We start from the raw sequence: 25,049 nt of genomic DNA on the forward strand, positions 1-25,049 counted from the left end.
AAAAGCCCTAAGAAACTTGGCGAGACTCTGGAAATTAAAAAAAAAAAAATTAAAACGGGCTGGAGAAGTGGTTAAGCACACTGGGTTTGAATCCCCAGTACCAAAACACGAACAAAAATGAGAAGTAACAGAAAATTTCTTAAATTGCTTTTGATAAAGAAACTTCATCAATTTCTACCATTTTTCTGTCCTCTCTGGGGCTAAGGTTGTTCCTCTAGACCAAGTGTCAGAGATTAGGCAAGCGGGGAGGGAGGGAGAGGGAAATGAGCACAGATGTGAGGTCCTCAGAGTTACCAAGGCAGCAACCTCCAGGGGCACCGACTGACAGATTCCCAGGCTCTCCCACAAGCTGCTGAGCTCACTAGGCATGCAGCAAGAGGAATCACCCTGCCACATTCTTTCCCTTATGGACCTAAGAGAAAGATGGTGATGGTAATGCTTATAACCCTCCAGGTCCAGCCACCTGCTACAGTCTAAGTCTTCTTGCCATGAAGAAATGAAGAGGCAAGCTCTAAACTCACATCAGGGCTGTGACATATGGGAGGTCTTGAGTCTTGAACCAAACTCTTAAGAAACCAGAGCCCATAAAACAAACCCACAAGGTTTTTGGAGTGCAGCCCCATTGCCAGGGAGGGGACTTACCAATTTGTAATTCTGGGTATGTTTCATAAAGACACCAGTCCACATTGCAGTCACAATGAGTTTTTTCAAAAAGATTATCCAGAACATCTCGGGCCAGCTGTCGCTCATCCACCATCAGTGACTTTGTGCTGTTATCATTCATGTGCACCTTGACCACTAACTGAAGAGAAAGACACAGAGCAGCCAGTAAGTTTCAGCACACGGAGAAGTCCACGAAGATTAAGGTTTCTACGTTGTTATTTTTGTCTGCCAGCTTAAGAATGTGTCCTGTGAACTCGCTCATTGTGAACTCACTTGCCAGCCCCTCATATGCTAGGAATACATAAGTGGAAGAACCAACTCACAACAATAGAAAACAGACCATAAAAAAGCCCTTGTCCCACATTCAGAGACATTGCATTCTGGTGGGAGAGGAGAACAAACAGACAGGACTAAGTGCTGGCTTCTTGCTTTCCCAACATCTTTCCTGGTCCATCCGGGAAGTCTGCAGCATTTCTTATTTGAAAGCCACATCTGCATCTTTTTAATAACTTTAGCTGGAGATAGGTTTCATTTCATGCAACTCCAGAGTCAGAAGACACCTCATGGCAAGGCCAAGTTTGTTACAGGATATCAGTGATCAGTGGTAGATTAAGGGAAAAGAATGCAGACCGAAAACTAAACTGTTCTGGAGGCATACAGGCAAATGATCTAATTTACTTTCTATATCATTAAAAAAGTCTATTGAGGCTGGGGGGATAGCTCAGTTGGTAGAGTGCTTGCTTTGTAAGCAGAAGTCCCTGGGTTCGATCCCCAGCACCCCAAAAAAAAAGTCTATTGAATGAATTTGCAACCCAATTGATAGCCATCAAATCTGGAGATTTGGTGGGGGTAGAATTTACTTATCTTTAATTAGGACACAAAATATCACTGGCAAGGTGTCAAAATATTTGAAACTTCTGATCTCCCAGAGAGGCTATGATTTGGATGTGATGGGATGTAACAGAATTCATGAAGAAAAGCAGCTAGGATTTGGATTTTCTTTGATAGCTGCATATTTGTAGAGTGTTTGCTGCATGTTGGTTCTGGTTATTTCCCAGTACGACTCATCATTATTAAAATTCTGATTTGATGGGCTGGAGAGGAGAGAAAGGCCACAAAATGGGCAACATTGCTTCTTCTCCAAAAGTTTGGATGAGGTTCTGAGCAGCTTCTTGTCGCGCTCCCGCCTAATCCAACCTTAACAACATTCTAGTGAACAGAATGAGCAGTTCCTATAGATTCCTATGCACAGGTACTGACAGCAACGAAAGGATGTGTATGGTGCTAAAAATCTGGGTGAGCAGCAGGCAATGGCCACAGTTGAAGCATTAACCCAAAGTTTCCTCTTCCCAGTACATACACACCCAAAGTTAGAGGTAAATGTGTACTTCCTCCTCCAGGGGCCCATCAAATCAGATCCCTTTTCCAGGCTTGTTTGGTACCTATTTCCCTCAAAAACCTGTAGCCCATAAACCTACAGTTGGAATGTTGTTCTCTTCATATATAAATACATGTGTGTGTGTGTGTGTGTGTGTGTGTGTGTGTGTGTATTTTAATTTTAAGATTTTTTCTTTGTTTTAATTAGCTATACACGACAATAGAATGCATTTATGCATTTTGCTAAGTCATTCATAAATGGAGTATAATTTCTCATTTTTCTGATTATACCTACTATAGGAACACATAAGTTGTGCAAGTTCCTTTTGAAATATTTAAAATGATTGGCTCAAGTACCAAAGTGTCCAAGACAAATTCCTCTGACCTTAGAAATGAGGCATGAAGGGTAGTATGGAAAAATAGAAATTCCTCAAACTTCTGTCTTTACTGAAATTTATTTTTCTGTGGAAGGCATATTTACTGCTCTCTGCTGAGAATTCTTGCTGTGAAGTAGCTACATGTCCTAAGAAACATGACTGGTGAATGTTAAGGCTTAGAAAGCAGGGTTGGACTACATTTTAATTCTGCGTAGGAATGACACACCAACACATGGTGTTTTCCCCTTTTTAAAATTTTTTTCTTTTTACTTTTTATTAGATAAATGTATTTGCATGTAAATAAACAGGTTTTTTTGTTTGTTTGTTTGGTAATGTTTTAGGGGGAAAATCCTACAAACAGATTTTTGTCCACTTTCAAACAATGGAAAACCCCAAAGTATTTCAAATTTGAAATATTTTCTTTAGAAAAGACCCATCCCATGACTTCCTATGTACATGATGTCAATTTCTACCTTTCTTCTGCTGCTGGTGTCTAATGTATTCTCCTCTTCTGTCTTTTGGCTTCATGTTGGGTTCCTTTGTTTTTATAGAGTGAAAAAAAATACTAAACCACATAATTTCATGATGAAAGAAAATTTTTTTTGGCAAAAATTGCAAACGATTTAATACACATATACTTATGAATATCCATAATTATGGAATTTAAGAAATATGAAAACCAAGAGAAAGCTGGTGACTTCTAACAGGAAGAAATTATATGTATTATTCTTCACAGCTTCTATTATATTTGCAAACTGAAGAGTACCTCTATACCAACACTACATCAAAGTTATGTGATTTAGTAAGTTTTAAGTTCAGTACTTTCCATATTTACTCGCTATCATATGGAGCAAAATGATTCAAGAATGAAAAATAACTTTACCTTTCTAATCCACTCTAGTAAAGATTTTATAGTTTCTATAATTTTTCTTCTTAGTGTTTTCATTTGCGAGATGTTAGACACTAAAATATCCTAGCCCTAAATCATTTACAATACTTTTTTTGCTTCTATAATAAGATTTACAAATGGAAATGTTCTCCTGTGTCTCAGAGCTTTAGAACAAACAAATAAATTAAGTTAATGAGTGAATGTGATTCTCTTTCTAGTCAAAAAAGCTCTGCAGCACAAGCATGTTCATTATTCATAATTCAAAATGTTGTGAACCCCCGAGGTAATACTTGAGGACAAATACTTCAGAGGGACTTGATTTCCATCCTTTAAAAACATGTTAGGGCTGGGGTTGTGGCTCAGTGGTAGAGCGCTTGTCTCCCACGTGTGAGGCCCTGGGTTCCATCCTCAGCAATACATATAAGTAAACATATAAAATAAAGGCATTGTGTCCATTTATAACTACAAAAAATTTTTTAAAAATGTGGTTACATAATGTGTGAGCACCTCGAAGTTCCTAAGTAGGAGGGTCTGCTATTTTCTTTACCATGGGCAAGATTTAAAAAAACATATTTGCAGTTTCTGAAATCAAACACATACAGAAATCATTTTAAAAATTTTCTGCCCTTCCTGCGAATTGGAGCGAGTTCTGTTTTACATCTTCTTTGTTGAATCCAGCCAGATTGTGCTCTGTATTGACTGTGACAATTCATCTAAACGAAACATGGCCGAGCTCTCTCATTTTCTGATAGATGGCAGGAAATCGGCACCGTGTCCTCCTGTTCTCCTAAGGGCCAACTGGAGCAAACAGACTGCATCTGCTACGTGTCCTGCCTTCTCTTTCCATTTCTCTTACTGAGAACATATACACCGTGGCCCTCATTTATAAGTCATCCAGGGGTTTGAAATCGTCTGATTGCTACTTCTGTCTTTATTTTTCTTTGGTCTCTCTCCCTCCACAGGTAAAGTCAGTGACCGAGCACAGCTCATCCCCACTTGACATTTGGCAAGTTGTGCTGTGTATGGTTCCGGGTTAGAGAGGACACCCCACTGGCGTCCCTGTGCCTATAACTCATTTTCCATGCATCAGCCAGCGTGATCCCAACACTATATATTAGTCTCATACTCCCATTTTTATCTTATTTTATTTTTTAAATTTTTTTTAGATGTTGATAGACCTTTATTTTATTCATTTATTCATATGTGGTGCCGAGGATTGAACCCAGTGCCTCACGCAAGCTAGGCAAGCGCTCTACCACTGAGCCACAACCCTAGCCCCTCCCCTTTTTAAAACCCTCAAACCCATTGTGCTTCTGATATGATCCACACTTCTCCTGCCTAAGAGACTCTATGGCTCCCACCTCCTCTCCAACTGCAATTCTTCCTTCACTCAATGGCTCACTGAGCAGTGGCCACATGGTCCTTTATTTTTTCCATGTTGTCACGCTCATTCTCACCTGTACCTCTTTCCCCACCTGTCCCTCTGCTTGGGATGCTCCCCTACCACACTTCCATATAGCCATCTGCTTCTCACCACCGAAAACTTTGCTCAAGAGCTGCCTCCTCAGTGAGGCCTCGCCATCCCCAAGTCCATCTAAAAGAGTAACTCGGGTACTCCCTGCAACTTCTTGTTTCATTTTCTTGTAGCAATCGTCTCCCTTGCTAGAATTCAACTTGACACAAGTAATGACCTCACTTGACTTGTTTACCTCTTGCACCCCTGGCACCTGCTGTAAGAGATGGGGATACATCACTAAGGGACACAGGTAAAATTCCCTGGAGGGGCGTCTGTCCGGGAGGGAAGAGGACACAGGCAAGAACTTAGAAGACAGTAGGTCAGATGGTCACAAGCAGTGAGGAGAAAATAGGGAAGGATAGGGAGGATCTGGGAAGTGTATGTGTAGTGATAGGAACAGCCTTGCTAAGGTGGTGACTGAATACTTAAAGGAGGGACACAGGGTCCCCACTTAGAATCTGCAGAAGAGGTGGGCAACTGACAGGTGCAAAGTTTCCAAGGCAAGGTCTTACCCAGAGAGACTGAAGAGTAGCCATGACAACAGGGAGCTAGAATGGGGTGAACTAGGGTGAGAGATGAGACCAGCGAGATGACAGCAGACGGATCACTGTAAAGGCTTTGGCTTCACTGTGCAAGATGGGCAGCCATCGGAGGCTCTGGAGTAGAGGAGGGCCAGAGGAGAGAGTGGGAGCCAGGGTGAAAGTGGGGAGGCTGGCCTTAGTAGCATGCCAGCTCATCCCTAGTCACAGGAAAGAAAACGGGATCCATGAGAGTCGGGAAACAGGTTGGTGGAGCTTGTGGAACTTCTCTTTCGACGGCTTCTATCTTTGCAAAGAAATTGGCGACAAAATCAGTAGCCGAGAGAATGTGGTTGGGGAAAGAGATTTTGAAGGTTTTACAAAAGAGGACACAGTATAAATGGTTTTCTAAGTCAGTGCGAGAGGGACTAGACCTGGGGAGCTCGGGCAGCACTGAGTCTCAGGACTGAGTTGGAGGAGGATGTGGGATTTAGCCAGGGTTTGAGAGAAGGCTCGATAATTCCATGATGACCACAGAATTCCATCTGCTGTGGTTTGGGTAAGTGTTCCCCTAAGGCTCATGTGCTGAAGGTTTGGTCCTCAGCCCATGGCAACACTGGAAAGTGGTAGAGCATTTAAGAGGTAGGGCTAGTTGGAGGAAATTAGTCAGTGGGCTTATGTCCTTGAATGGGTTCACTGGGACCCTGGCACCTTCCTCTTCCTTTTTGCTTCCCAGTCATTGTGAAATGAATAACCTTCTCCACTGTGGGCTCCTGCCATGCTGGACTGGGCTGCCACAGCCCAAAGGAAAAGGGACAAGTGACCCTGAAACCTCTGAAACTCTGGGCCCAAACAAACCTTTATTCTTAGGAGATGATCATCCCAAATATTTATTACACTAAGGTAAAACTGACTAACACATAATCATATGTAACGGGGAGAATAATAGTAAAGAAGTTTATGCATATTTGAAAGAAATGGAACCAGACAGATCTGGAAAAAAACTCTCCTAGATGAACCTTGAAAGTCTGGATCCAGGGATAGTCAAGGATTATTGAACAAATCAATATGTATGGAACACCTTCATTCAAAGAATGGTGACAGGTGTTTATATATAAAGCATAAGACCCTATCTGAAAATGATTATTCACTTGTCTATGAATAAAACATTCTTAATGAGTCTCAGAGATGTTAGATGCTTCAGGATTGGAAATAAGATGAAGGCTGTTTCATCTTTCCATTAATTTACCAAATTAACCGTTATTAACAAATTTTATTATAAGGTCTAGGCTTCTAATGAGTCTAGGTACAGTTGTTTCTGTTGTAACACAATGCACATATTCCTGAAAAACCTCTGTTCTGCAAAAAATGCACAATAAAATTACAGACATATTGGGAAAGTAGGATTAGGGACATGCCACTCAAAATCTATGCAACTTGGAAACCTGAGTACCAGCAAAAACAACATTTGGTTCTTGGGGAGATGACTTGGACAGCTAGGGCAGGCAGCAGGGCTAGAGGCTGCCCCAGGGGAAGTAAAAAATGCACAAAGCAATTGTGGAAATGTGAGACCCATTGAAGCTGACCTCTGACCCAATTAAGGCAGGTCCAGAAGGTGGCGCCACCTGCTATAAGCAGACAGTAAAGCAAAGCCCAAGGAGCGCTCTTCAGGGGAGGGAGCCCTAGATGGACAGAATTGTTTTAAATTTTCTCAAAATAGAGCTGAAAGGATCCCTGCTGGTATAGCAGCCAAGCCAGAGCCTTATCCTTTCTTATTAAAGGTAAATTCAACTCCCCCTACTTCAGCTTACAGAGAAAATCATGCATAAACCGACATAAAGATCATGTACAAAGCCAAAGGTGTTTCCACTTTCATATTAAGACAAGTCCCCAATTTATCAGATAAACTATATCCCTTACCTTTATTCTTAGAATTTTTTTAAAATAAAAACTATTTGGAGAATACCATTTGAAATTTTATTTTTATCTTTAAGTATAATAAGTTGTTACTAATTTAACCTCCCCCATGCAAAAGTGCTTCATAGTTTACCTTTTTAACCTTGGCCTCCTTCAGTTTTTCCAATGCTAGCTTAATTTTATCAGCCTTGGCTTGGGCTTCTATTTCTTCCTGTAAAATGGTGAGATATTCAACACGGTCCGTTAATAATACCAGTGAGTATTTACTTGTGCGATCACACATTGTCCAATTTTACATGCTTGATTTCAGAATTTAAATAACTATAACCCAAAATTTCAATCCAAAGATACAGAAAGCAGTCACCATTCATACCCTGGGAATTTCAACATAAAAGATGAAATGATGATCTTAACCATTCTTCACATAGTTAGATGACAAAAATCTCACAAACTGGTGAGACTAACCTAAGTAATCTATAAATGGATCCAACTCAAGGAATTTAAGCACTTTCTGAAATTATATTTATATTCTTGGATTAGCATTTTAATTTAATTTTAGTTTCTATTATATTCTTTAAAAAGACCCTTAACTCCCCAAAAGTTAAGCCCTAGACACAAACTTAAGCTTATAAACCATGAAGAAAAGCACTGGTAAACACACATGAGCAGACAGAAAAGAGAGTCAAGTATTTTATGAGCCTAAATTCCTTTGATTTTCTTGTTAGTATTGTGAGAATAGGGTTATTAAGACTCCCCTATCTATTTATGATGAGGAAATGAGTTTTTCTGGTTACATTTTAATTACTTGAAAGTAGACATATATCTTTTTATATCAGTGGTTTTTAAAAATATTTTGAGACCCAAGACCCTTTAAGAATACGTTGAAAGTGAGGAATTCTCTAAAGCTTCCTGTGTGTGTTCAACTTCGTATTTACTTTGGGAACTCACTGGCCCCCTTGAAATCTTCAGGGACACTATGTTAGGAGCCTCTGCTCTGTATTGATTACCAATTGTCAAATAGTTTTTCTAAGTAAACACAATGGAGCAATGAGTGTGACAGAGTATGATTTAATATTTGATTTATATTTAAAATTTGTCTACTGACATAACTTCCAGGGTCACAAGGGTCAAATTTACAAATACCACAAATACAGAAGCCATAGGAAATTGAGTTGGGTTATTCCAAAATGTTTTTAGTGGCTCACTCTAAGAAAAATCCTTCAAAGTGTTCTTTTTACTTTTGTGAGAGACAAATTTGGGGTAACATCCCAAACAATGACAATATGAACTTTTCAGCTGTATATTTTCAAAATTAAGAAATTTATTACTATCGGGAACTGATTAGCTTATATCACCCTCCCCAGTGATGACATTATAAGTGATACTTAAATCTATCTTTGCCTTACTGAACAGGGATGCCAATGTCAACAAAATTCAAATTTAGTTCAATTCAGGGAATTTGTAACAAGTGCCCGTTATTCCCTGTTCCTGGGCTAGAGCTAGGGACATTAAAAAAAAAAAAATTAATGCTGGAGTTCATACAAAGTTTGTAAAACATTGCCCCCCAAATTGAGTATTATCAGGGAGTGTGTGCATACAGCCATAACTTTTAACCAAACTGTCATAAATATGGCCCTAACGTGTTCTTTATACGCACCTGCTATGGTGTGAAATGTTCCAACCCAAACTTATGTTGGAATGTAATTTCTATTATGAGGTATTAAGAGGTGGGACTAGGTAGGACCTTTAAGAGGTGGTTGGGTCATGAGGGGTCTGCCCTCATGAATGGATTAATGGATTAATGGATTAATCCACTCATGGATTAACGAATTATCAAGAGCAGCTTTGTCAGGCATGCTTGCTGTGTCTTGCCAAGTTGTGATGCAGCATGAGGCCCTCACCAGAAGCCAAGCAGATACCAGCACCACGCTCTTGAACTTCCAGCCTCCAGAACAGTGAGCTAAATAAGTCTGTGTTCTTGATACATTACCCAGTCTGTGGTATTCATGCATCTTGTTTATGGAGGACTCTGGTTTTGCAATGAACATACTCAGTATCCTTATTTTTTTAGTACTTCAGAGTTTTGAGCATGCAAATTTAGAAATGTAATTATCCAAGATGATGGATGGCAGAGGTCAACGGTTCTGCCATCTTTGGCCCCACACTTACCTGAGAGAGAGGCTCAGGAGGTGGTGGAGGCAGTGGAAGGTCTAACATGGGATCAGCTGGTGGAGGTGGTAAATCATCCTCATATTGGCTGATACTGGTCGCAGCAACATTTGCTCTATAATCCAGAGAGGTTGCACCACTGCAATTTGATGCCTCCAGAGCTGCTGAATGGTGATGCTCTTGAGAGGATTCTTTCTGTGCCTGGATTGTCCTCTGCTCAGCTTCACTTATGTCTGCTACCAGATCCGCCATCAGGGCATCTAAATCTTGGTCTTCCAGTGCATTTAAAGACTCTGACGGGGAAAATGACATTAACAATAAAAACAACTATTTGCACCTGGAAAATCCGAAAGTAGATATTTTTAAGTGTGATCTCATTCTTTTGACTGTTTTGATATAATGAGAAAGGTTGATATTTTTATTCAGTAACACATACAAGTATAGGGATTTCTAAAATGATTATTGCTGCATTTGTTGAGTGCAATGTGAGCTTTTAACATGAAGAAGAGGAGAAAATGTATTTTATACTGGGACACATCACACATCAGCTATAAAGTCAAATCCAAGCACAGAAATAGAAGACTAGGTAGTGAGGAATTCTTCTGTAGTGCAAGATCTCAGGGTTTCAGAAAGTAGGGAAGGGAAATGGATGGAAGACGAATTCTCCCTAAGTATTTGGAGGGTAGACAGAGTAATGCTGATAAATATACTTGGAACAATGTGGGTTTCAATCTACCAGGTTTAATATGACTTTAGACTCTAGGGTTGAAGATGGAGTTTTTGTAGACTCCACCCAGCTACAGAAGATCTCACATTCAAAGAAGGAGTAGTTAATGATAATAGCAGGAATTAAAGCAGAAAAGGTGTTAAGGAATTAAAAATGTTATGGGATTAAATGGTAAAGACTTTATGAAGATGGTGAGCGTTGAGTGAACTTACAAAAGAAAGGGAGAGAGCATGGATTTTCAGGGTGAAGGGCAAGGAGAGAGGTTCACCTTAGACTTTCTTCCAAGCCTGAGTATGATCCTGAAGGTATTAGATTGCCAGGGATACAGGAAATGGTGTTGGTGGGTGGTGTTAGCAGAGCCTGTTGAAGATCAGGCAAATACTGCGGGGTGAATGTAATGAATTACAGATGGGTAGGGTGGAAGTGACCCGCAAGAAAGAGGATTCTTGTTGCTCCAGGATGAACTGAAATGAGGAAATAGGGGCAGCAAAAATAAAGCCTAAGCATAAACCTTTGTGAAATAATTTATTGTCAAATATTGTCAATGCCATATAGCATATTACATCAGAACTAATAGTTCTAGTGCACAGTACTTTATACTAAAATTCTGATCAACTAAGTGTGTAAAATAGATTTATTTTATTATATACCACTTTTACATAAAATTTCTTTATAGAATAAAGTTAAATTAAAATATTTTCAGAAAAATATATATAGGACTAATAACCTGTTCATAATTTCCTAACAATTATATTTTGACTGTTGACATAAAAACTTTTTAATCCATTCCAAATATTTCAGGATAAAATCCCAATAATGATACTTAGATAAATAATTTTCAAAGAAAAGTTAATATATTGATGAAGAACCCTAGATTTATTAATATAAATTAAATGAGTAATATGAAACTGGAGAGTGGGTTCTGAAGTCTGTCACTAACTCTCTGAATGACTTTGAGCAAAATATTTTGAACTAATTTTAGCAATTTTTTAAATGTGAAGACAGTAAAATATTTATTCCTGAATTTACTCTAAAAATATTTAATTTTTCAATCAAAGGGAGATCTGCAGAGGAAAGGGAAAAGGGGTAAGAGGTGAGGAAGGAGGGAGGAAATGCTGGGGAGTGATATTGGACAAATTATATTGTTATACTGTGTACATGTACAAACATATAACAACAAAACCCATCATTCTATGCAACTAAAATGCACCAATAAAGATGTGGAAAATAAAAATAAAAGTTTCAGTTTTCTGTAAAAACCAGGACATTTAATTGGTCTTGTCCTATCCCCAAATTAAGTGACATGTGTGCATCTCACCTCCTTAATGAGATGAGTCTCTTAGTTTCTTGTTACTGCACTGTAACATTGCTATGTTTAGAGATTGCTAGGTTTCCTTGTTCCTGGCATTTTCCAGTATTTTTTGATACCAGGCAGTAAGTCAGTGCTAAGAAAACTGGTTGAATTGAATGAAATGTTGATTAAATTTTAATTTTAATTGAACCAATTATATAGCACTCAGCTGTAATAAGTGTGGTAAAGCTAAATCTGCATCATCCATACGTGAAAGACTTTATTGCTATTATAATTTTGTAAAAGTGTATTGCTTTTTTGAAACTTCATGAATTGCTGCCATATTGGTGGAAAGAAATATGACTGGAAGAAATAAGTTTATGTGGGAAATAGAAAAGAATAGAGAAAAAAGACAAAATCAGAAGATGTGTCTTATAATGTATCAAGTAATAGTCACTGGCATTCAATGACTTTTTAAAAAACTACTGAAAGTGATAGAAACATAGAAACTCAGTGAAGAAAAGAAAGAAAACTTGGAACTCTGGATTCTCTTGTATTGGGCTTCTCGTTTATTTTGTTTTTATATTTTTTGTAGGCACTGCAAGATTTTGGCAAAAACTTTTTCAAGAGTTCCAATGAATTCTCATTCATTTGAAAGTGATTAAGATTTAATATAATTTGAATAGCATTTGAGCTAAAGATTTTTTCTGTACTAAATAAGAAGAGAGATTTTTGTTAATAATAGAAAATGTCAATCTCAGGGATAATTTAAAAATGTCAAATATAGCAAATTGCTTATAAGCATATATCATATATAAATTAGAACATTCTGAAGTATTCATTCATGTATTCATTCATATATAATCAATCATTGTGAAATAGTTCATTTTTATCCTTGAACAGACATTTCCTTATTGATATTTGCTTACATTACTCCTTAGCAACAAGAAGAAACTCCCCTTCTCCAAAAAACCAAGATAATTTAAAGTTTTTCACAAACACCTCCTCATGAAGGTTTAAACAATGATATTAAAGAAATACCTAGGTGTTTGGAGGAGAAAAACTATTTCAGGATGCAGTTTGCCATTTTGTAGTAAAATATTATTTCCTTTGCATTACAGACAAAAATGTCCAATTGATTTTCTTAGTTTAATCTAGATACAGTAAAACACAATTTGAAATCTCAAACTTTAATCATGAAGTTCAGGTTCCTTTAATTTTGTTTTCAAATTACAGTTCCATACAAGTTTTAGTCATCATTATTTCAAATTCCTTAAGAAAAGAAATTGTTATGCTTACCATTTAAATCTTTAAAACCCACACTGTAGTTAAATTCAGCTCTAGGTGGTTTAGGGTCTGGAGGAGGAAGAGTGTCAACTCCCAAACTCTGTGAAAACAGATCCCAGTCCCCTAAAAGTTATTCATGATACCAACATTGCACATTTTAATCAGTAAGTTAAAAACATTTATTATTTACACATTTTCTCTCTAAATATGTTCTTTAAAGACCATATTCTTACTTGAAAATGTTTTATGTGATTTTTTTCCCTATGGAAAATTACCATTTAAGACATTATTCTTTAAGGAGCATGGTGAAATGGACCAGGTCAATTGAGAATAAAGAAAATGACAATTAATTCTACAAACAATGGAAAAATCTTCCTGTAATGATGAACACATATACTATGTATACATTGATAAGAACTTAAGTAATGACATCATAAAAAGAAAAATCTAGTCATTTGGAGGAGAAAAGCTGTTTCAGGATGTAATCTGTTATATAATAAAATGTTATGCCGTTGGTCTTCGCTAGTACAAATCTTATGAAAAGAAAATTAAGGCACTGTACGTATAGATCTGAGGTAGAGTCCTTGCCTAGAATATATGAGGTCCTGGATTTAATTCCCAGCACTACAAAATTAAAAAGATAAATAGAATAAGTTATTAATTATATAAATAATATTATTTTTATTTGTAAATAAGTGATTTTTATATGATTTAAAGCTATATTACATTTATAAATTAATTTTTTCACGTTCTCAAATGTGAATATTTTTATGGCAGTGAATGTATCTCTTTATATTAATTTAATTTGATTTAAAGAAAAAATCCCTGTTGATTTTCAAAAGTTCTGGAGGAAACCAATCAGTATATATTTGAAAATAAATTAGTGAAATACAGCAGTTTTTCAAATGGCTAGGAAGATATATAATCAGCTCAAAGGGCAATTGATAATAGTTAAACTGAAGAACAGATCTTGGACTCAGGGATGAGTCTTTCTTTGCCTTGAAAGAAAAGGGGAAAGAAACTACCTGGTGGGAGAGCTTTATCAGCCAAACTGAGGACCACACCCTCTTGGGCACAACAAAGAGCAAGTAAAAAACCCCAAGGTCCTTGACCAAAGGTAGGGTCAATAGACTTGGAGGCTCCTTTTTACCCACTCTTTAAATTTTTCTTTATTTGTTCTTTTTAGTCATACATGACAGTGTGATCTATTTTGATATATTTATACAAACATAGACTATATCTTATTCTAATTAGGATCCCAGTCTTGAGAATGTACATGATGGTGAGATTCACTGTGGTGTCTTCATATATGTACACAGGAAAGTTATGTGAGATTCATTCCACTGTCTTTCCTATCTCCATCCCTTCCCTTCATTCCCCTTTGTCTAATCTACTGAATATCTATTCTTCTTTTTCAGCCCCATTATTGTGAGTGAGCTTCCACATACCAGTAAAAACATTTGACCTTTGGTTTTTTGGGACTGGCTTATTTCAATTAGCATGACAGTCTCCAGATTTATCCCCTTACTTGCAAACTTCATAAAGTCATTCTTCTTTATGGCTGAATAATACTCTGTTGTGTATATATACTACAATTTCTTTATACATTCTTCTGCTGAAGGGTACCTAAGTTGATGCCATAGCTGAGCTATTGTGAATTGAGCTGCTATAAACATTGATATGGCTGCATTGCTGTAAATACTGATTTAAAATCTTTTGAATATAAACTGAGGAGTGGGATAGTTGGTTCAAATGGTGGTTCCATTACTAGTTTTTTGAGAAATCTCTATACTGCTTTCCAGAGTGGTTGCACCAATTTGTGAGGGGATAAGTATGAGTGAACCTATCTCCCCACATCCTCACCAACATTTTATTGTTACTTGTATTCTTGATAATTGCCATTCTGACTGGAGTGAGATGAAATCTCAGTGTAGTTTTAATTTGCATTTTTCGAACTGCTAAAAATGTTGAACATTTTTTCATATATTTGTTGATCTTTTGTATTTCTTCTTTTGAGAAGTTGTCTGTTCAGTTCCTTTGCCCATTTACTGATTGGGTTATTTGTTGTTTTGGTGTCAAATCTTTGTAGGTGGCAAAGATTTTCTCCCATTCTGTAGGCTCTCTCTTCATGCTCTTGATTGTTTCCTTTTCTGTGAAGAAGCTTTTTAGTTTGATGCCATTCTCTTTATTGATTTTTTATTTTCCTGTCCTAAGCTGACATAGTGGAGCATTTGGCCTACATTTTCTTCTAGTAGGTGCAGGGTTTCTGGTCTCATATCTAGGTCTTTGATCCACTTAGAGTTAAGTGTTGTGCAGGGTGAGAGGTAGAGGTTAAATTTCATTCAAATGAATTTCATGACTGCTTTTTCTATTTCTATGAAAAATGTCAATGGAATTTTAATAGGAATTGCATTAAATCTGTATAGTGCTTGTGGTAGTATGAACATTTTTTTGGGGGGGGGGAATACCAGGGATTGAACTCAGGGGCACTCAACAACTTAGCCACATCCCCAGCCCTATTTTTTGTATTTAATTTAGAGACAGGGTCTCACTGAGTTGCTTAGGCACCTCACTTTTGCTGAGGCTGGTTTTGAACTCGAGATCCTCCTGTTTCAGCCTCCTGAGCTGCTGGGATTACAGGTGTGAACCACTGCATCCGGCAGTATGGCCATTTTGACAATATTAATTCTGCCTATCCAAGAACATGGGGGATCTTTCCATCTTCTAAGGTCTTTAATTTCTTTCCTTAGTGTTCTGCAGTTTTCATTGTAGAGTTCTTTCACCTCTTTTGTTAGATTGTTTCCTGAGCATTTTATTTTATTTTTTTTTTTGAGAAAATCATGAATGGGATAGTTTTCCTAATTTCTCTTTCAGCGGATTCATCATTGGTGTATAGGAACAAATTGATTTATGGGTGTTAATTTTGTATCTTGCTACTGTGTTGAATTGATTTATAAGTTCTAGAAGTTTTCTGGTGGAATGTTTTGGGTCTTTTAAACATAGGTTCATGCCACCAGCAAACAGAGATAGTTTGCTTTTTTTCTTTTCCTATTCATATCCCTTTAGTTTCTTTCTTTTGCCTAATTGTTCTTAGTAGGGTTTCAAGGATTGTGTTGAGTAGAGATGGTGAAAGAAGGCATCCCTGTCTTGTTCCAGTGTTTAGAAGGAATGCTTTCAGTTTTTTCCCAATTAGAACAATGCTGGCCTTGGGTTTAATGTATGCAGCTTTTACAACGTTGAGGTATGTTCCCACTATCCCTAGTTTTTCTTGTGTTCTTAATGGGAAAGGATGATGTATTTTGTGCATTTGCTTTTTCTGCATCTATTGAGATAATCATGTGGTTCTTGTCTTTAAGTCTTTCTATGTCCCACTCTTGAATTATAGTAATAATTATCCACCATGGTTCCACGAAAACCCCAGACTCTGCCCAATCAAGGGTAGTCACTTCTCCCACTCGCTGTAGAAGTGAGTGAATGAACAGAGAAAGGTCATAAATGTCCACTCACACTCTCCCCCTTGTGGGAGGAAAAATAAAGTCCTCCTCTGCAGAAATATGGTGAGCATCCTAACTCACCTTTTAACCAGTACCCTTTCATTGATGCCTAGAGCCTCACATTTTGTCTCTTCTTTTATAGAATGAAAACTTTCATGAATTTTATTAGGAATGTAAAGTAGATATAACTATTTTTTTTTCCAAAAAGTCTTTGAAAACAGATGGTTCATTTATTTTGTAGAAAACTCAAGATCTCTGTCTTCTTTAGGAATATTGGGTTATTTTTATTTTGATATATTGTTATGACCTGAGTGTCCTCTGAATCAGAGAAGCATTTATGAGAACATTTCAAGACACTCTAAAGCTCACCAGACTTTGTGTCCTGGGTCAGTGGCCTTTGGGTCTGTGGCTGCGGGGCTCCGGTTGACCTGACAGTGGGGTGACCTCTGAGTCAATCTGGTCTTGATGACCCCACTTTTCTCAGACCTGGAGCCTATGGCTGAATGGTCTTCATGCTCCTTTGAGGGAACCAAATTCTGACAGTCCACTCAGGGGACCACAATTACTCCCACTTAGTCCTTTAAAATGTAGCATTCTCTCAAATGTAAAAAACATCTTTACAAAAGATGATGTCATGTTCTCAGCTAGTCTTAATAAAGTTAACCACAGGGGAAACTACTAGGTGGTGATGGTGGTCATAGGGGAAAAATTCCTCCACTGAACACAATAAGCATTAAAATTTCCATAACAGAATGCATGAGACTGTATGCATGTATGTGACCAACATACTAAATTACTAACTCAGAATGATAGAATCAGGTTTTATTCCCCCCCACCACTGTCACAGTTATATCAAGAATATGTAATATAGAATATTGTCAGTCTCCAGGTTTATTTTTTATTTTTTAGTTGTCAATGGACCTTTATTTTGCTTATTTATTTATATGTGTTTCTGAGGATCAAACCCAGTGCCCCACACATGCTAGGCAAGTACTCTACCACTGAGCCACAACCTCAGACCCTCCAGGTTTATTTTTTAATTTTTTTAAGGTGCTGGGGATTTGAACCCAGGGCATTATGCTTGCGAGGCAAGCACTCTACCAACTGAGCTATATCCCCAGCCCCCTTCCAGGTTTATTTTTAAAGACATCACTCTTGTCATATAAAAATCAAATTCTATAATTCCATTTCCCTCCTCCTTTAGATTAAGAATGGCGGTTTACCTGGGTCAGAAGATCCATCTCTCCCAGCAAAGTGCTGAACATTTGGTCTATATCTTCATTTGACTCACCCATCTGAGAAAAGAAGAAACCCACATGTTAACAGTCTCATAAAAGCTTATCTTGGGATAATCACCAGGTCATGTCACCTTTTTTCAAGTGTCCCATCCATGGCAGGTAAGATGGGAAGAGAACTGTGTGGAGAGGAAAGTTCGTGTTACCCTGAAGTTCCATGCTTGACCGTGATCTAATCCGCATGGTCCAAGATTGAGCCAGACCTTGAGAATTGCCTCAAAGTGAAAACAGAACTTTGCTTTTATAGACTAAACTAATCTCCTTGGAGCCAAGTGGCCAAAGTAGACATCATTCTGGAATTCATGTCACCATATGACACCTAGTCATAATGGAGAAAGCTTCATAGCTTGGGTATGAGAAATGTAGAACTTCACCTGCATTTAAAAACTTACATGAAAATCATATGTCAAGAGTGATCAAACACATTTACCATGTGATTCCCTGCTTTACAAAGATATTTCTGAAATAGAAGCTTTTGTCACATTTATTTGGGAACACTGGATTTTTTAGAGAACTAGAAAGGCCACACAGTCAAGGACAAAAACACTATTTTAAAAAAATGTTATAACCTTTCATTGCCTAAACCAATTGAAGCAATTATCCCAGAGAGGAAACTGTTTTTAAAGTAGTGGCCCGATGCCTTGGGGGGTGTAACCAGCTACTCTCTTTCTTGACATTTTTGGCAAGACTGAGATAAGAAATCAGGAAACAGGACTAGCCTTCTTACTGCTGTTTATTAGCTGTGTGTAGTTTGAAAAAGGGAATCAACTGCTTCATCTGTCAAATGAGGAATTTGTCAAAGATCATTTCTAAGAGTCCCCAAATTCTCTAAAACACTGTAAGTTGAATGCCAATTGTAGTTCAAACTAAGGGATCTGGCAGGGATGGAGGATTAGCCTATATTACAGATGGCCCACCATGTCTATGTGTTCAACCAACCACAGCTCAAAAATATTCAAAAATTTTTTTCTGTACTGAACTTGTACAGATATTTTTCTTGTTATGATTTCCTGAACAATACAGTATAACAACTATAGTTCCACACCACATAACAACACATGATTTCTTTGGTCAAGGACAGACTGCCTATAACACCAAGGTCCTGTGATCCTATTGCCTGGTGAAGTTGTGACCATCTTTGTATGATACGATGTTCTCATGGCAATGAAATTGTTAAAGACACATTTCTCAGAACTTACCCCTATTGGTAAGGGACGTGTGACTGTATTTTCATGGCATATATATATATAATATATATAAAACATATATATATATAACTTATATATATATATATATAAAACCTAGGTATTATATGTAATCTAGAGATGATTTAAAGTATAGAGGAGGAGGCATATAGATTATATACAAATATAAGAGAATTAGGTATCCTTGGATTTGAGTATCCTGCCACAGATGTTTAGGGATGACTGTATTTAAGCCAAATGAATGATACAATGATTATCATGTACTCACTGTTCAGCTTTAACAATTATCAACTCATGACTTACCTTTTTAATTTAAATATGTCTATCTATATCTTCCCCCAATAGATAATTTTTAGACAAATATTATTTTTTCATAAATAGTACATAGCTCTATTGATACCATAACCAAAATATTACTATATCTATAGAGGTGTGTGTGTTTAAAATAAATTATCCACTGAACTAGGCTCAGTCACAGCAGATTTATTCTTCCAATAAATCATTCTAAAAACTTATAGTTCAGCCTTGTTATGATTTAAATAGAAGAGACCCCTCATAAGTTTATATGTGAGATAATGCAAAGATTTTTCAGAGGTGAAATGATTAGATTATGAGAGTATTAACCCATCAGGGGATTAAGCCACTGATAGGGATTAACTGAGCCATAACCGTAGGCAGTACGCAGGGAGGGCGTGACTGGAGAAAGTAGGTCACTGGGGGTATGCCTTTGGGGTTTAGATTTTGTCCTTGGTGAGCGGATCTTTCTCTGCTTTGTGGTCCTGAGTTACTTTCCTCTGTCATACCCTTTGGGCACAATGTTCCACCTCATTTTGGGCTGACAGCCATGGCTGATCATGGACTGAATCTTTGAAACTGTGAGCCAAAGTAAACTTTTCCTCCTTTAAGTTGTTCTTGTCAGGTGTTTTGGTCCCAGTGAGGCAAAGCTAACTAAACAACCCTCTCACAAGACTTCAAACCGATACTTCAACTGTACCACATTTCCAATTTTAATAGCACTAACCAATTAGAGCTTCTCTCTCTCTTAATACAATATTTATATGGAAAGCCTTTGTCCCACTGACTCTACTTTCTTAAAAATGACACAAATGATTTTTTAAATATCCCAATATTTGAAAGCAAAGTGATGCAATGATGATGATGATGGTGGTGATGATGATAAAACTAATCTAGCACTAACATGTTCCGAGAACTATTCCATAATCCAGAGCCGATATCAAAACATTTAGGCCCAGTACAGCATTGATGCACAGCCATGAGAAGAGATGAGGCTGTAAAAACCCTCTGAATGAAGCAGTGTAGATATCCACCCTGCAGGGTGAGTGCTTAATTATCCCACTTTACCCTCGACAGTAATTTTGGATTTATCACACAGAAAATCTGACATAATGACATCTCCTTGCTAAATTTTCCTATCATATATTTTCTTCTTTCCCAATTTTAAGAAGGAAAAGTGATATTCTCCCTCTCTTTTGAAACACAAAAGCTTCCCTGAGCTCTAGTTACTGAATACATTCAATAGCAATTTCAAGTTTTAAGTTTGTGTGATGGGCTGACAGATCTGGTTCCATGAGAATGTTACAAGTCAGACTACGAGGGAATTGACTAAACAGACTCCATTTTGCTCTGAGACTCCATGTTATGTAGGAAACAAGTTTCTTCCATGGGAATACCCCGCCTCTGTACCCATCATTAGTTACTTGGTGTGACGTGTTTAACAAGATAAAATGACAGTTCCTATGTAATGAAAAATTCCTCTCTTTTGATCTCTATTGCTCCTAACCAGTGTACCATGTAGTAGTAATTGTGTGGTTGTTAGTAACCATTCTTTAGTTTGTACCTAGGTGACCCACTCCCCACTTCCCCCTCTGTCGATGATCTCATGATGTTAATGTGTAAATTTCAAATCATAGCAACAGACACTTATGATTGATGTATAAGAACCTCTACAACCCTGTGGTAGGGGCTGTTCTCCCAATAGCCATTTTTGGGGCATTGTGTGAGACAGTCAGCCGGCCGGTTTAATAAAGACTCTCAGATTTAGACTTCTCAGTGGTGATTGGTCTGTTCTTATGTTGTGCCCCACAACAGTTTGCACATCGTATATTAAAGGAGGCACATTTGACTTGCTATGAGATATGTTAATTTTCTGGATCACCCTATCTGGCTTCCAGTGGAGGAGGCATCTTGTAGAAGCATGGGAAGGGAAAATCGAGTTGGCCAGGAGGGACCAGTGCACTTGGAACAGAGAGACATGCGAATCCAAGGAAGCCACTAGGTAAATGCTCTGAATCAGACCACATAAGGTAGGCAGGTGAGCACCAGGTACAGAAGTGACAGGTAAGGTATAGTTCTAGGTCTATGTGGGCAGGTCTGAGAGTCAAGGAGGTAAAAAAATAAATTAAAAAATGACTGGGGATGTAGCTCAGTGGTAAAATGCCCTGGGTTCAATCCCCAGTATCACACAAAAACAGAAAGCTGGTAAAAAGGATCCTGCTGTTGATGGGGTGTTCTCCTAAACCATTAAACTTGGAAAAGCATTAAAATGATGAAGAATAGAATCTTGGAAGGAAATGCGACAACCATGAGTCAGAAAAACCCACTGAGCCCTCAGACTTTAGCTTCTCAGCGTATACACACCACTGATAGACAGTGGGCCAGGGACACACCAGAGTGAATCACCACCCAAGACGGAAATAACTCAAAACAGCAGCACATCCTCGTGGCTTCTCCTGAAACTGCCCCTACGTTCATCTGGTAAAAGTACTCCCCTCTGCCCTTTCATTCCTTTCCCTCAGAGTCCGCTATTGAATTATTAGAAGGCTCACATCAAAACTGTGCTGTAAATCTAGAGTCATAATGAAATATGCTTCTGAATGAGTCGCAGTTCAAAAGACATTTCACATAAAGGCTATTTTTAACATAAATTTGTATTAATCGGTAAATTCAATCATCTTACAGGATTGTTCTCCTTGCATTCTTCATTTTTGGAATAAACAAACAAGGTTCAAACAGGTATTATGTATATATATATATATATATATATATGTATACACACACACACACACAGAGACATAAATATATATACACACACACTTAAATATATATATACACACAAATATATATAATATACATATTATATATATTTATAATATATACAATATACATATATATTATACATATTTATATATATATTTGTGTGTGTGTATTCATATTCTCTCTCTCTTTCTCACACACACACACACACACACACACACACACACTGAGAAAGCAGGGCTGTGCATGTTAATATGTGTGGTATTTTCCAAAGGTCAAGCGAAAGAGAGAGAACACCCAGCCCTGAGAGCCAAAAGTGTTACTGGGGTCAGTGTGGGGCGGGGAGCCCTAGTGAGGCAACTTATTGCAAAACAAATGCTGTTGACTGGGTGGAGTCAAAATCCTTTCATGGGTATGTCATTTCTGAGTTCATTTTGTGTTTTGGGGAGAAAAACAAATTGCTGATTGAAGGAGAATTGGAATAGTACTTTACCAGATAGATTTTGTTGTTCTCCTCTTTGGGGAGAGGTGATGGGTGGGATGGGAGAAGCTGTGAATTCAGGCCAAGCCCTGCCTTGTACTCCCTGAACAAGGAAATTTCCCCTAATGCTCAATGTTTCCAAAGTCTCAAGTTTCTAGGCCTCAAACATTTTCTCTTGTCCACCTCAATAAACTTTGAAAATACATACTTTAGAAACCCATAGACTGGAGGTGTAGCTTAGTGGTAAAGGGCTTGCCTGTCATGAAGGGGGCCCTGGGTCGGATTCCCAGCATGACACACAAAATCTATCCTAAGTATTCTGACATATATATTTGATGGAACACCTGTATATGTGAACCTCACATAGTTAATTAGGTTTGGAGACAGGTTTTATTCTCTTTTAGATTAGCAACCCCAGCCATGATTTTGGACCAAGATCAGGGTAGCCCTTATCCTACCTGTCAGAGTAGCTGGCCTAAAAGCAGCCAGTTCTATGTCCCACTGGCATTTCCAACCAAGTAAGTCCAACTCAATAATTCCTTCCTATCCATGCTCCGCCCACATGCCCTAACTTGGTTAACCGTCATTCATCACTCATTCGTCTGATTTAGAAACTTTAGTATAGTTCTTTCTTTGCTCTTCCCATTTTTTTTCCATCCTGTGAGTCAGGAAATCCTGTTGATTTTTCCTGTGGAGGGCTTCTCCTTTATTTTCCCTGTCAGCCTTAGATGAGACCTTCGTCAGCTCCTCCAGCCTCTCTGACACCACATCAATTCTCACCACCACCACCCTGGCTGCAAACTTCAAATATGAATGTGAACCGGTCCCTCTCCTGTTTGAAAACCCTCCATGGCTGACCGTGAGGAAGTGGAGAGAACTCAGGTGCTCACATGTCTTTCAAAGTCCTTCATAATTTGCTCAAATCTACTTTTCAACTCCAGTCATTTGGGGCCACTGATATATATATATATATTTTTTTTTTCATTCTCTGTTTAAAACCTTTGCATCCTTGAATATGCTATTCCCTTAATGTAATATCCTCTGTGCATGTTTCCTTCATAAATGCTGCCTATCAATCAAAATTCAGCTTTTATGTCAAGACTTCAACAGTGTCTTCATATCCAGTAGAGAGAGACATTTGCTATCCATTGCTCCTAGCAAACTTATGAGTGAATCCTGGCCCCAGAAACCACCTCAATAAGGTATTGAACCTCCTTTAACCTGAGTTTTAGAGTGTTTATCTGTAAAGTGAGAGAATAATGCATCATTCATAGGACTTTTGTATCATTTATATGAAATAACATATGGTGCTTGGCATAAGTACTCAATCATAGCCTTTACCATGTGGAATCATGCTAATTTTGTTACTGTGTTAGAATCTCTTATAAAACTGGGAAATGTTATCATGTAAGGATCAGATCTTGTTGATCTTTGTGTTAAAAAATGCTTTGTTGAAAGCTCAGAGAGATTAAGTAACTTCCCAGATGAATGGTAAGAACTGGGGCCAGAGCCCAGGTCACAAACTGCATGGAGATGCTTTCCAAGGCTCCACTGGCCATATTCTGCACATGGTTCCTGTTGTATTGCATCAGATATGATGGACAGTCCCTAGAGCCCTCCAAGTGTCACAAGTGACATTTCCTGTCACCATCAGGGCAAGTACCAGAGACTGAACCCAGGCCTCACACACCTCAGGCAAGTGCTCTACCACTGAGCAACCTCTCCAGCCCTGTTTATTTTTTATTTTGAGACAGGATCTCACTAAATTGCCTAGGCTGACCTTCAACGTGCGATCCTCCTGTCTCAGCATTCCCAGTGGGAGGCTGTGTCACTGTGCCTGGCTTCAGAAAGTGTTCCTCTAAGCTGCCTTCACAGCTCTAGGTTTGTGAAACTTCACTCACTCTATCAACATTATTTCTCTTTATCTGGTGCTTTCCGAGTGGCATTTATAAGATACATTTTGGTTGGGAAACACAAAGGTTTCATTGGGGTTACATCTATTCAGGTCCGAATTGGTTTTCAAACTGAAAGTTTTAGTTGTTTTGAGAAAAATTCTAATCATCACCATGCAACACAAGTGGCATTACCAGTGACTTTCCTTTTCCATACCATTCTGACGTCAATTAATACTTCAAGTGATAAATCAATGAACCATTATTTAATAAATAAAAACAACTCATGTTTTCTTAGTTGTTCCTTTATTCCAATCATATATTTAATTAATTTTAACTCCATAAACATAGTTTAGTTATACCATAATAGACCAGATTGTCTGTGTCACATTAATAAATATAATATGGAATACATTTATGTGGGTTTTTCTATTTACATAAAATTATATGTAATATATGCATTGGGTTTCAAAGTAGAGAATAAATTTGGGGCATGTGTATTTGATGGTTTTACATGTGCTTATATAAATTTGCTAATCTGTAAGAACAATAATGAAGACACAAAAATGAATACACACATAAGCATGTTCAAGTACTGCTGTGTTATATATGTAATGATTTCTGGCTATGAACTGAATTTTGAGCACAATAGTATTAGATGAAGGGTTTGAAACTAAAATATTTTTGTAAAAACATTTAATATATTAAATAAAATATATGATAAATTTTCATGTAAGAAGAATTTTTTCATAAAACAGAAATCACTTAAAAAGATGGAGTACTTTTCATTTTGATTTTCTTAAAAAAAAAGTGGTCCTAACAACTTCAGCAAACACTCAAAAGCTTGGTAAGATTTTGTTTTCTCTTGTGATTGTCAAATTTTGGCTTTATAGAAAT

General features: G+C 37.6%; 1 protein-coding gene across 1 annotated transcript in view; it reads right to left on the reverse strand.

Annotated features, from left to right (window-relative positions):
* The window catches only part of Apbb1ip (amyloid beta precursor protein binding family B member 1 interacting protein), a 109,928-nt gene that overhangs the window by 50,407 nt on the left and 34,472 nt on the right, over positions 1 to 25,049 (reverse strand). The window contains exons 2-6 of the mRNA XM_047521570.1: positions 17,449 to 17,520; positions 12,744 to 12,831; positions 9,427 to 9,719; positions 7,391 to 7,468; positions 643 to 802 (exon numbers count right to left, since the gene is read on the reverse strand). Coding sequence (XP_047377526.1) covers positions 643 to 802; positions 7,391 to 7,468; positions 9,427 to 9,719; positions 12,744 to 12,831; positions 17,449 to 17,520 — 691 coding nt within the window. The remainder of the gene's footprint in view (positions 1 to 642; positions 803 to 7,390; positions 7,469 to 9,426; positions 9,720 to 12,743; positions 12,832 to 17,448; positions 17,521 to 25,049) is intronic.

Source organism: Sciurus carolinensis, chromosome 12 (genome assembly GCF_902686445.1).
Source record: "Sciurus carolinensis chromosome 12, mSciCar1.2, whole genome shotgun sequence".
NCBI classification, from domain to species: Eukaryota; Metazoa; Chordata; class Mammalia; order Rodentia; family Sciuridae; genus Sciurus; species Sciurus carolinensis.